Source organism: Apis mellifera, linkage group LG12 (genome assembly GCF_003254395.2).
Source record: "Apis mellifera strain DH4 linkage group LG12, Amel_HAv3.1, whole genome shotgun sequence".
Lineage (NCBI taxonomy): Eukaryota > Metazoa > Arthropoda > Insecta > Hymenoptera > Apidae > Apis > Apis mellifera.
Window position 1 is genome coordinate 2,973,412 of NC_037649.1, and position 14,089 is coordinate 2,987,500.

General features: G+C 17.1%; 1 protein-coding gene across 1 annotated transcript in view; it reads left to right on the forward strand.

Annotated features, from left to right (window-relative positions):
• LOC412735 (decaprenyl-diphosphate synthase subunit 1) overlaps positions 1–14,089 on the forward strand; it is a 166,445-nt gene that overhangs the window by 149,671 nt on the left and 2,685 nt on the right. Inside the window, exon 5 of the mRNA XM_026444326.1 lies at positions 13,532–13,621. Within this exon, the coding sequence (XP_026300111.1) occupies positions 13,532–13,621 (90 nt within the window). The remainder of the gene's footprint in view (positions 1–13,531; positions 13,622–14,089) is intronic.

Sequence of the window (14,089 nt, forward strand, 5' to 3'; positions counted from 1 at the left end):
TTCTAGCAATATATTAAATATACATATATAATTCAATTATGAATTCGAAAAATCATAATCTAATTAAAATAATTTTAATTAATTTAATCATATCTATTACTCTATTATTGTTAAATTATTATTGTAATTCCATGCAAATTCATATATTGTATATACAATTATATATATAATTTCATTTTAAAATATTTATTATATAAAGCAAAAATGGAATAAATATTTTCTTTTTGCTAATTTAATAATTTTTTAACAACAATCCTTCTATGTTGCGTGAAGTGTATATTATTCAGACTTTCTGCCTTCTATATCATATCTATTTATATAAATTAAATAAATTAGAATTGAAAAACTTCTTTGTAAGTAATTACCAATTTTTTTATTATTAAATCTATTAAAAAGAATATATCTACAAAAAAAAATTAGGAATTCAAAGTTATTTATTTTTCTCTATTTTAGTAAAAATTTTTAAATTTCATCCCACAATCAAAAATAGAAAATAATTAGAAAAACAATCAAACATGAAATATATATATCATATAAACATATGATCGGTAAAACTTTGCCTAGAGGTTTGAAAAGTATGACGGCCTTGAAGATGAATAATTAACAAGTTACACAGAAATGGAAAGCCGTCAAATGGTCACGAAAGTCTCTTGACCAGGATTGGAAACAACACCTGACTAATGAATTGTGTAATATCAGTATATTAACGGAATACTAATTGGAAGAAATATTGCATATGTATTTACATATATACGTATAATATTATCACTGAATTACATGCGAACAATGAGGCCATAATTGATACCATTAATATTTAAACTATTTAAAAAACATTCTCACTTTTTATAGTTTCTCTTATGTAACATAGTTTATAATTTAATCTTCTTTATCAATTTATTATTTAACTATTTTACTTTTCTTTTTAGGATAAGTAAATTTGACTGTTTTTCTATCTATAGAATTTTTTAATTTTACTTAAAAGATAAAAGATACATGAAAATTAAATATAGCAAAATAATAAAAAATAAAAAAAATATTAAATAAAATATTTTAATTAAAAATTGTAATATAATATTAATACCGATTAATTTTTAAAAATTAAAAATATAATGGCTTTTAACAATCAATTTATCAATTAATTTATCAGACATGTTTTTGTAATAAATATTCGATTATATATATATGTGTATATATATATATATATATATATATATATATATATATATATAATGTTTTAGCTGATTTTGTTATCTTAATTTTATCATTATTATTATTTGCTGTGAAAAATATTTTAAATAATATTTTATAATAATAAATATAATAATAATTTTACAATAAGTAAAATAATTATTGCTTATCAATTATTGTTAAGTTCACACGATTGGATATCCGAGTTAAATTGATAATCAGATTTTTTAATTTTTACAAATTTTGTAACGCCAATTATTTACAAAATAATAAAAATGTTTATTTACGAATTTATTATATTTACAAAGTAACATTTATTTAAATTAATTAAAAAATAATGTATAATATATAAAATTTGAATATCCGTATAAAGTTCTTATCTTTTTATTGAAAATTCGTGATATGTTAAAACTATGAGTCCTTGTTTATTTATTCTGTCCATTCTGCTTTTACTAGTGATGAGCAAAATTTAATAATTGAAATTACTTTGATAAGATCTTCTTGCGCTAAGAAAAGTTTAGTTTTAATAGAAAAAAATCTAAGTCTAAGGATACATTCAAGTTATTTAATCTTACCTATAGGATTAGAAAAAAATCTCGTGCGTGAATTAATCACATTTATCACATTTTATGTTTTATATTATTCAGTGTATAAATTTCTCAAGTCTCTAATTTTAAGAGTAAAATTATAATATTGTATAGAAATATCAAAGATTTCAATTTCTTATTAATAAATAAAAATTTAAAAAATTAAATAAAAATATTATTAAAAATAAATCAAATATCAAATAAATTCTCAAAAATAACAGATTTTTAATAGTATTGTTAAGTTTAATTATTGTAAGTTTAAAAATGTGAGAGGAACCAGAAAAATTATTATTACTTAATTATTTAATCTAATTAGGAAACAAATCTGATAATCGATTTGAAAGAATTAAATTCATCAATATAATATAGAACAAACGAAAATTAAATAATTTTAAAATATAGATTTATTATGTAAAAGAATATTTAATAAAAGAAAAATATTAGAAAAAATAAATTAATCATTTAGATAACAACAAGATACATATTCTAAAATATTGATATATTAATTTATGTATTTAAATAATCGATTATTTAAATTAAATAAATTTCGAATAATTGATATTCTATGTTAAATATATTAAAATAAATTAAAAAACTAATAAAGTATATACTTATAAAGTTAGAAAGAACAATTTTTATTAAATATTTCATTTTCATTTTAGTACATCTACAAATAATAATTTAATTTCTGAAATGTTAAAATTCAGCATCACACAATTCGATTTAATTATATCCGTTTCAAATTCATAATTAGAATTCATAATCAATCCCTCTCTCCTAAAAAAATTCATTATATTAATGTAATATTTTGTATTATAATGTAAAATTCATTACCTTTACATTACAAAAAATATTATTTTTTTATAAAAAATTTAATTATACTTTATTTCGAATATAATAGTAAAACCTTATAATAATAAAATCTCTTTATTTTTTTTTATTTTTAGATTATCGCACTATTAGATATGATAATACGAAAACAAATGTATTCGGATAATAGAATTTTTGAATAATAGAATAAAAATTTTTTCTGTATTAAATTTTATATATTATAAATCGAATGATATAAACAAACGATTAATCTTATAATGATAGTTTATATATATATTGAAGAAACTGCTATTAAAGAACAATATCTAAATCATTTTTTATTAATGTTAAAATTAATTGACAAAAATCGAGATTAATTTATAAAGCAAAATAACTTGAATTTTATTTTTCAATAGCTTTAGCATTTTTAAAAGTTTAAATTTAAAACAATTTAGATTTTTAGTACTAATTTACGAATGGATACAATTCCCTTATATTTTTCTTCATATTTGCACATCTTGCAATCAAGCATCAGAGAAATTATTGGAAGAATCCTGATCCTTGATCTCATAAGAATTGATGAAAAAACATCTTCCAATACGATTATTGTTTCTTTTTCTCATTTTAATTGCATTTTCTCCAAAAATAATTATTGGAATGAAAATTAAAATTCAACAATTTCGAGAAATGAAAATTTGGCCGGAAGCTACGAAAATCAATCAGATTGTATTCAATTCGGATCAAATCGTAATGAAATCTCACAGAATTTCGATTAAAATCGATAAATTAAAATTTGTGCATACCACATTCACTTAATAATCAGATATTATTTAATCGTCGCAGAAATCACTCAGATCGCAATTAATTAAAAATTAAAAATTATAAGTCAGTTAGATATCAGTTAGAAATCAGTGAGAATTCAATCAGTCATCAATCACAAAATAATTAAAATCAATCATCATTAAGCTCACTTAAAGTTCAATATGAACAATTGTATAATCTCACAATCTGGAAAATCCTTTGATCAATAATATTCAGTTGAAATATTTTTATGCAGTATCAAAATCATACTTGACCTTGATTTGATTCTTCGAGCCGAATTCAGCCGGACACAATCAAATAGAAGCAAATATTCAGTAATATTACAGTGAGTAATGATGAAAAGCAATTAGGAATCCTTATATCCTTCCTATATTATCATTTCGCTCAGATACAATATATTTCTGATTCGATCTTAAAGAAAAGTTAACGCAGCTATCAGCATGGAAAACTATATTAAACTTTTGATTCAGCAACATTCAATACAATATAATAAGTTTAAGCGATATCTTACGAGATAATATGACGGCAGTTAACTTTCAACATAATCGATCTTTCTTTTATATAATTTCTATTTTTTTATATAATTCCGTAAGCGAATTTCTATTTTTTACGTTAACAGAAATGGAAGCTCAATTGAAAATATTAGTTAGTACATTGCTTAATCAAAAAATTGCTGACAAAATTTAAGAAATTCTTTGTAGAGTCTGGCAATCAATTCTGGCAGAAAAAATGATATAAGATGTACGTCCCTATGATAAATAATGCGTAGAATAAGAATTGTCATAGACGTTGAACTAAAATTATTATACGCAGATTATCATTATAATTTTGAAAATACATAATTTAATGCAATTATCTTATAAAATTTAATGCAAAATGCATACACATGTTTATAAATAAAAAGAAATCTTCTTTCATTATTAAAATCGATTGTTTCCCGCAATAATTTTACCGCAAATAAAATTGCCAACAATGAAACTTTCAAAGATTAAAGATTGAACATTTCAGGAATATCTTTGTCATTGGTTCAAAATAATGAATCTTGTAAATATTTCATTACAGACGACATATTTCATTCACGCAATTCAATCTTTAGATATATCCAAAACATACTATATAGGATCTAGGAAATCTACAATATAAGAGGGCCGTGAATCTTCACTGTCATTAGATGCAGATCTGCTAGAGATTTTTAAATAAATAAAAATTGATATTCCATCGTATTGAAAAAATTTATTGATTAATGAAGAATTAATGAAGAATTTATTAAATAAATATTTTCTCGTTTCGAAAAAATTAGGTAGTAGAATTAAGGAACTTTTTGTATTAAGAATTCTTTTGAAAAAATTAAATGATAAGTAAAAAAAATATTAATTTTAATGTATGTAAACTTATATTCAAAAATTTCCGCAATTTTTTAGAAAATTAAGCGACATAAAAATTTCGCAACGAATAGTTAACAATAGATTTCGGTGATAACCAATCCAATAGATATAACAAGAACTGACATAGACAAATAAATTGTAAAAATTTAGATATATTTTAAATATATAAAACACGCAAATAGGCCGAAAGATTACAATCTCATGAGAAATTAAAAACTACATAATTAAAATTACTAGATTAGATGATATTATTAAAATAAATTAGTAGCGAAATATGTCTATATATTATCAGAAAAAATATCCCATAGCATTATCTTCTTCATAAGGATCTTAACAAGTAATAGCAATTGCTCAAGCAATATTAACTCATAATCTTTGATTTTTTGCGAATTTTGATTATGTTTACAAATTATAACTAAAGAAAATAATTTTTTTTCAATATTTATCAATTATATTGTCTAGTATTATCTTTCTGCAAATCAAATTTAATTTATTATTATAAAATTTTTTAGTATAATAATAACAATTATTTTATTTTATAAATTTTACTTGATATTAATTTTTACAATAATTTTAAGATATTAATTGACAATTAAATAATCATTTTTAATAATCGTTTCAAAAAAAATTATTTAAATTAAAATTGAAATAAAAAAAATATAGTATATATGAAAAAAATAGAAAAATAATTATAGATGTAAAAAAATATAATCAATTATTTTCAATCAGATATATGGAAATCATTGAATAAAATTCTATTTAATTTTTTAACAGAAAATTTTTATTTTAAATATTTATTAAAAATATGTAGATATATATTTTAAAAAAAGTAATATGTCATTAATACAATAAAAATTTGAAAAGCTCAAATAGATATATAGTATATTGATATGTTTATTTTACTTTATTGATATAAATATTATAATATTAGTTGTTTATGTAAATTAATATTATAAAAAAAATAATAAAAATATGGAAATTGAATAAAAAATTTATTATTATTAATTGTATTTATAAATATTAAAAATATATTTTTTTTTATAATTTTGATAGATCACATTCTTTTGTATGGGATTAGAATTACATCATCATCACTTTTATCACTTAAATATTTCCTATTTCCTATATTATAAAGAAACGCTTCCTTTAAGTACTAATTTTCAATAATTAAAATATTTAATGTTTTCTAAAATTCAATATATATATCAATGATAAATATAAAAAATATTTTAGAAATTAAATATGAATAGAAATTTTAAAAATAAGTATCATTTTAAAATATTAATTAATTTTGAAATTAAGTAATTTTAAAGTATTTTAAAGTACTAAAATATATATTATATAAAAATAATTTTAAATTATTTTAATTTTTAAATTGTGCTATATAAATTGAGATCATGTAAAATCATATTGGAAATCTTAAAAAAAATTATAAAAAAAGAAATTAACTATATTTAAATGTTCTTAGAAGTACTTGAAAAAAATAATTTAAAATAAAATAAAATAAAAGAAAGATAAATAATTAAAATTAAAATTTCTGAAAAAAGAATATTTTGTTTTTGTAAATGTAAAATTTATTTTTTATATCATATTTTTGTATATTTAATAATTTAAATAATTACAAACGTTATTAATTAATAAAAAAGAAAAGTTTTATATTCTTATCTATTTAAACGACTAACTTATCTATTTAAATTTTTATTCTGATTATAATAAATTATTATTTTAAACATTGAAAGTAAGAATTTTTACAATGTAACTATTTATTCTCAAGTTTGGCTTTAAATGTTTCATTAAGAAAATAAATATCTACTATTAATAAATAGATCAGACAAATTATTACTTGTAAAATTAGGAAATAAAAATAATTTCTTTATAGAAACAGATAGATTGAACATAAATAATAAAATTGAAAAATAATTAAATAAATTATTCAAATAAAAAATAAATATAAAAATATTTGATTTGAGAATCAAATAATAAAATAATTTTAAAAAAATCATCTACTCAAATGAATTAATTAATATAAAATAATATAAATGAATTAATATATATCTACTTTTACTTCAATAATCTTTAAATTTATTGCAAATAGCAATTAATATTAAAATAACACACAAATAATATTAAAAAAATAAATATATATCTAATATAATATATCTAATAAATAATCATAATATGTTTATATTTTTTAAAATTCTAAGTTCTTTCATTACTAAAGGACTAATGTTTATAGAAATGTTTATGAAATATTTTTATAAAAAATAGTAAAATAATAAATCTAAGACAAAAATATGAATTGTGATTGAAGAATTTCAAAAATATATATTTTGTAATTTTTTTTTTTTACATAATGCATATATTCATATTCTATTATACATATTTATTTTATATATATTTGAGATGCAAATAAAATGATTTATTTGAAAATGTGACAATATCTCGAATAATAATGAATAATATATATATATATATATATATATATATATATATATATATATATATATGGAAAGTAATTTGAATAAAAATTATAAACTATTAAGAATTAAATACAATTCGTATATTTATTTCTATAATAGTTCTAAAAATTATTTTAAAATCCTCTACGAAAATTATTTTTAAATTTTTAAATCAAAATTTATATTTTTTATTATTGATATTAATAATATAAAATGTTTAAGAGATTATTTATAAATTTTATATATATTGAGATATTAAATTTTAAATTTGATATACTAGTAATATTAGCATTATTCATTAATATAAAATATTATTAAATGTATTAATTATTGTATATTAAAAAAAAAAGTTTTTCAAGTTTTTATTAAGCTAAATGAGTTTTACTTCTAATTATTTCACTTCTTCTATTTAGTTTTTGACGTGTATGTTACATTTTATTATTTTTTTATATCGATAATAATTTTTTTCATACATAAAATATTAAAAAAATTCTAAATATCAAAAATATCAAATTGTGTATCAAAAATAATAGAAGAAATTCAAAATTAAGTCACTATATTGGAAAAATTATTATTTTTAATTCTAATTTCTCGAATTTGATGTTCTAAATATTATATTCTAAGTATTATAATTAAAAATCTCTAAATAATTAAAGATCTATAATCTTATAATTTACTATAATTATAAATAATAATGAATAAATAAATTGTTAGATTTTATATTTAATACATATATTGAATAATATTGAATTTTAATGACAAAAAACTAATGATTAAAATTATTAAAATTACTAAAAAAAAAAAACAAATTTTGTAATCGAATTGTAATCATTAATTAGTTAAATAAACAATTATTTTCAAAAGACATATTAATGAAAATTCATAAAAAATTGTTTAAATACAGATATGAAAAAAGAAATATATATGGAAACAAAATTATAAATTCAAAAGTTTTAATTATTGAATTCATATAATTTAAAATAAAGTCATTTAAATTATTTAAATAATTATATTTCTATATAATTTAAAAGTTTTTTATTAACTAGTTTCTTTATATATATATATATATATATATATATATATATATATATATATATATAAATATAAAATATATATATATATATATATTTTATATTTATATATATATTTTTTATATTTATATATATATTTTTTTTTATATATTTTTTATTTTGTGAAATACAGAATTTCTTTATTTCTATTTTTATTAGTTTATATTTTGTCGATTCTTAAATTTTTTGACAACTATTGAAGAAAACTCACAACAAATCGTGTATCATTTAATTAAAACTTTTTTTTCAATTTTAAAAATTTAAAATATTTTCAATTTAGAGAAATAAAATTCATTAAAATTTATATTTAAAAAAATCTATTTTATTAAAAAAAATTTATTTAAGTTAATAATGATACATTTCATTAAAATGTAAAAATGTAAAAAAGAGCATAGTAATCGGTATTCTTATCAATAGTTAACTTTAAAAAGTTGTGTTTCTAAATCGGTTTTCATTCAATTGTTTTCTTCAAATAATATATATTTTTCTATCCTTGTTAAAAATTCTTCTTCCATATTTTTTAATATGTAATTATTTAATATATATTTATGATCCTTTTTTATAATTCATTTATTTATCGTATTTACATATATCAAAATATATCAGAAACACTCCAAAATAAAGAAAGGAAACATGTTTCGAAATGATATTATTTATGTATATATTATTTTCTCTATATACATGTATTGTGTTATATTTAAAATAGTTAAAATATACAAATGTATATTATGTATATAAATGTATATTCTTTTCATCAAATTTATTTTGTTTATCGATAAACTTTTATATCATAATTATATATCATAATTATGTAGCGTCGATATCGATATCATAATATGTAGTTAATGCTGATTAATAGAGCACGTTAAACTATATTTTTGAATTTTTATGACATGATGAATGTTAATTTACATTTTGATTTTCAATAATTCAATTTGTGAAAAGCTTTCAATATTTAAAAAATATTGAAAATTCAAAAAAATAGAATATCATTAAGAGAGAGTTAGATTAAAGATGGTATAAAATTCATTAATAAAGAAATTAAATATTTATCATTAAATTTATAATATAAATCAATTAAATATACATTCATTAATCGTGAAACGTAGAAGTTTTTGGCATATAAATTAAATTAATATAAATTAATTTTTATTGATGATGATAAATATCAATAAACGTCATCGAATTTAAAAAAAATACTTATCACTTATACATATTAATAATATATGATACATAATAATAATTATAAAATATTATTATTATTATTAATAATTTTTAATCTTCAATATTATATTTAATACTTTATGTAATATATAATTAATATTGTATTAATATTTAATATTTATTTAATATCAAGACTAGTTTTTCATGTATACATATTTTTTATGCGTAAGTATTACTTTTTATATTTATTGTACATAAACATTTGCAGTCTATTTATTATTATTCTGAAAAAAATATCTTTTATTAAATTTTTTTTATTACTTTTTTATAAAAGTTCCAATATTATAAATTCTTATAATCAATTATCTCAAAAAAAATTTGATTTACTCATGAAATAACCTAATATTTCATTCAATTCGCATTATTGTTTTTTTTATTCAATTTTTTCTTTCTTTTAATAATACTTCAAAATTTTTTTAGTAAAATGCGTACATATAATATAATCGTCATTATACAAGAAAATTTAAATAAATTATTTAAATATCATTGATATATATTGTATTAATCTTATTGCTATATTTAATAGCAAAATAAATAAATGAAATAAAAACAATATACTGACTAACTAAGAAATCATGGAAATCTCACTGTTACTAATAATCAGTAAAATTAGTAGTTCAACGTGTTCAGAATATAAGATATAGCGATATTTGAAAATAAAATGACATTTATTACTGTTAAAAATCATTAAGAAAAATTCAGGATATTGTAACTTGTATACAATATATTCATCGATGATTTTTTTTTACCAGTTTATCATCTGAAATAACCATATAAATATATATATTTAAGTGGAAAATATTCCACAAACATATATATCTAAATTAAATACAAGGAAGACGCCGATGTCGGCGATAATTCTATTATTCGATAACTTAATATTTGCAACTTATTCTGGTTCTTATTTGTATTGCGATGATTTTCTAGAAATATAAAATAAAAAAACGATATAAATAACTTGTTGATCTCATTTGTTTAATTTAAATATGAATATATATATAGAAAATAATTTAAATTGTAATTTCTCTATTCATTACAAGTTTAATATTCTTTTTTTTTTAATTTTTATTTATATTTTTAGTATTACAATTTATTAAAGAATTGAGATATTCTTGTGAAAAATAATATAAATACTAAAATTTTGATGAAAATATCCACGCCAATGAATATTGTGCTTAAATATTATAAATTTTATTTTTGTAAATATTTTATAACAATGCTAAATAATACTATGTTCATGAAAAGCAGATTTGTGTCATCTTAAAATAAATAAAAGTTTACATTATTATATACTTAATATTAATATTAGTAATTTTATTAATTTTATTAATTTTAGATTAATTTAAGATTTATTAATTTTCGTAGAGATCAATTATTTTTATCGTTTTTTTTTTAAGTAAAATAAAATTTTATCGAAGTAAAATAAAATACTTAAGTAAAATAAAATTTTTTCGAAGTAAAATAAAATTTAAAAGAAAAATTTTATTAATAAAATACTTACAATTTGCCACATAAAAGTATTCTAATTATATTTCTACATAAATTAATTATATTTTAAAAAAAAATCTTAATAAATTTAAGAAATTTAATAAATAGATTTAATAAATTTAATAAATAGATTTAATAAATTTAATAAATTTATTAAATAAATTTAATAAATAGGAAATTTAATAAATAAATTAAATAAATTTAATATGAATAGGATGAATAGATTATGCTCTTACTTAATAATCATAATCACTTTGTATTAATATTTCAATATAGTAATTTTTATATTCTCAAATATAATGTATCATCTCTTTTTTAAGTTTGTGTTTTATAATGAATGGATCATATATTTTCTATAGAATTTTTATTAGATAATTGCATTACTCTAATAGAATAATTCCATATTTTTCCAATTTATTGTTATATAATAACAATAATTTATTGTTTTTCACATTTATTTATTAGAAATATATATTATTTGAATTATTATTGTTTTGGAAAATCTAGTTTTAATATTTAATTTTCAAACAGTATTTTAATGTCATTATATTAACTTTGATCTTTCTTTTGTTATATTATATATTTTTGAGTAATCGACAATATTTGAATTTTTATATTTTTTTTATTAATTTCTTTATAGATTTATCTTGCAATTATCTCATAGTATTTGTATAACTCATTTTTATTTCTTTGAATAAGAGAAATATATAAAGAGCATTTGAAATCGTTTTGAATACACAGTATTCATTTTAGAAGTAACAGTTCTATTATATAATATAATATAATATAATGGTATAAAAAAAATTGAAGCCTCAGAATAAGCCATTGGATATTGGAGAAGATTAGATAGATTCTAAGTTTCAGAATTTCAAAATAAATTTTGAATAAAATTTTTGTTTTTTGAAGTAATTTTTGTTGAACTGAATTCAGCATTCCATTGAATATTAATTAATTAATATAATTAATTTTAATAAAATGTATTCTTTTGTATTATAATTTAATGTAAAACATAATAAAAAATATTAATGAAAATAAATTTAAATAAGAAATAATTGATAAAATTATCGTACTTATGTAAATCAATTGATATGAAATATAAAGTATTTGAATTAAAAAGAAATGTACTAAATGAAAAAAATAAAGAATTCAATTTTTTTATTTTATATATTATTATAATGTAACAATTTATATTACATATATATAACATGATGTGCTAGATGTATTTATTATTTTTCTACTTTTTCTAAGTATATCATAATGAAAATTACTTTCAGACTTTGAAAAGTTTCTTGCTATATTCGTCTATTTTACGCTTTCTGTATACGCTTTTACCTTAATCGCCAAATTGGGTATATAAAATGAATAAAAGAAAGTAGCCTCCTCTTGCTAATTAGCTTTGATAATCAAGTAATATACCAAGTTTTTTTTAATAAAATCAAATGAGTGCAAAGATTATTATCGTAATAAATTTATTAATTCAATTAATCTTTGTTTAAAAAAGATATAAAGAAAAAAAATATTATGAAAGCGTACATTTTTTGAATCGAATGTTTCCACTTCAACTTCTCAATCTTTATTTCGAAAGATATTCGATGAAAAAAAACGCGTTCATTAATTATATATAGTTTTATTGTTAAAATCCATAATTAAATTAAAATTAGAATTTATTATTTACAATTTATTATTAATAATAATAATGATTTAACTTATCACTTAATTTATTAAAATGGAATTTAAATGACAGAAATCACTTCAATTATACTTTTTATAATGAAAATATAATTATTACAAATTTTTAGACTTCTTCTCTCTTCTTCCCTCTTTTCTCTCTCTTTTCTCTCCTTCCCTATTCATATGTATGTATTTATATGTATTTATTTATATGTATGTATGTGAAGATATATAATATATTTTGAAGAGAAAAAACAGAAAAAATTTTTAAAATATTTATTATCATTTAAACTTTATTATCACTTTTACAATATATTATTATAATTATTAAAAATTAAATTTACAAGAATTAATATTTTTATTATATTTATTATAATTATTGCTTAATTTTTTGTATATATATTTCATTTATAAACAAAAAAATTAAATTAAAATTAAAATATAATGCATCAAATTTACTTTCTGCTTTCTGCTTTTTTCTTGACTATAATATATAATATAATAAATAATAAAATAATAATAAAATAATATTTTTCCAACTTCATTATAGATTTATATTGAACATTTTTAGAAAATTTGTTTATTTGAAAAATATTGAATCTTATTTTCATTGAAAAATAAATAATATAATAAATAATATATAAAATTTATATATAGTATATAAAATTTTAATAATTAATTATTTATAACATTAACAAGATAAATGTTTAGAAAAATTTTTTTTTAAATTTGGACTTTCTTTATAGAATTTTTATTTTTTATGAGGCGAAGTTTAATTTTACTCAAATGTCTTAAAATATCTTAAAAATTTTTTACTTAATTTTTAGGTGACAATGACAGGAGATTATATTTTGGCAGTCACTACTAATATGCTAGCTAAACTGCGAAATGACGATATTACCCTTACACTCAGTCAGGTAAAGTTTATATATTTATAAACACGCTCTCACTCAGTCTGTTTAGTCTACTTCAGAGTATTTAGAATATTTCTAGTTTAAGTTAAATAATATATATTTAAATTTTTTTTATTTTATATATGAATATTATGTTTTCAATCTTTTTTCTCTATGATTTTTTATTTTTAAAATATACATGTAAATATTATTTTAATGAATAAAAATGAAATTTGAAGTTTAATCTTTTATATGAGATTTCATATATGTGATGAAAGATTTTATGATTTCGGTTCATAAAATGTCGCATAAAGTGTTTTTGTATAAAAGAAAAAATAAAAAAGCATTTTAAAATTTTCTATTAATTATTATGATTATAAATACTATCTAATATTTATTTTACAATCAACTAATATTTAAAAATCAACTAATGTTAATATTTACATGGATATAAAAATAAAAATATGGAAACATGATATAAAATTCTGATAC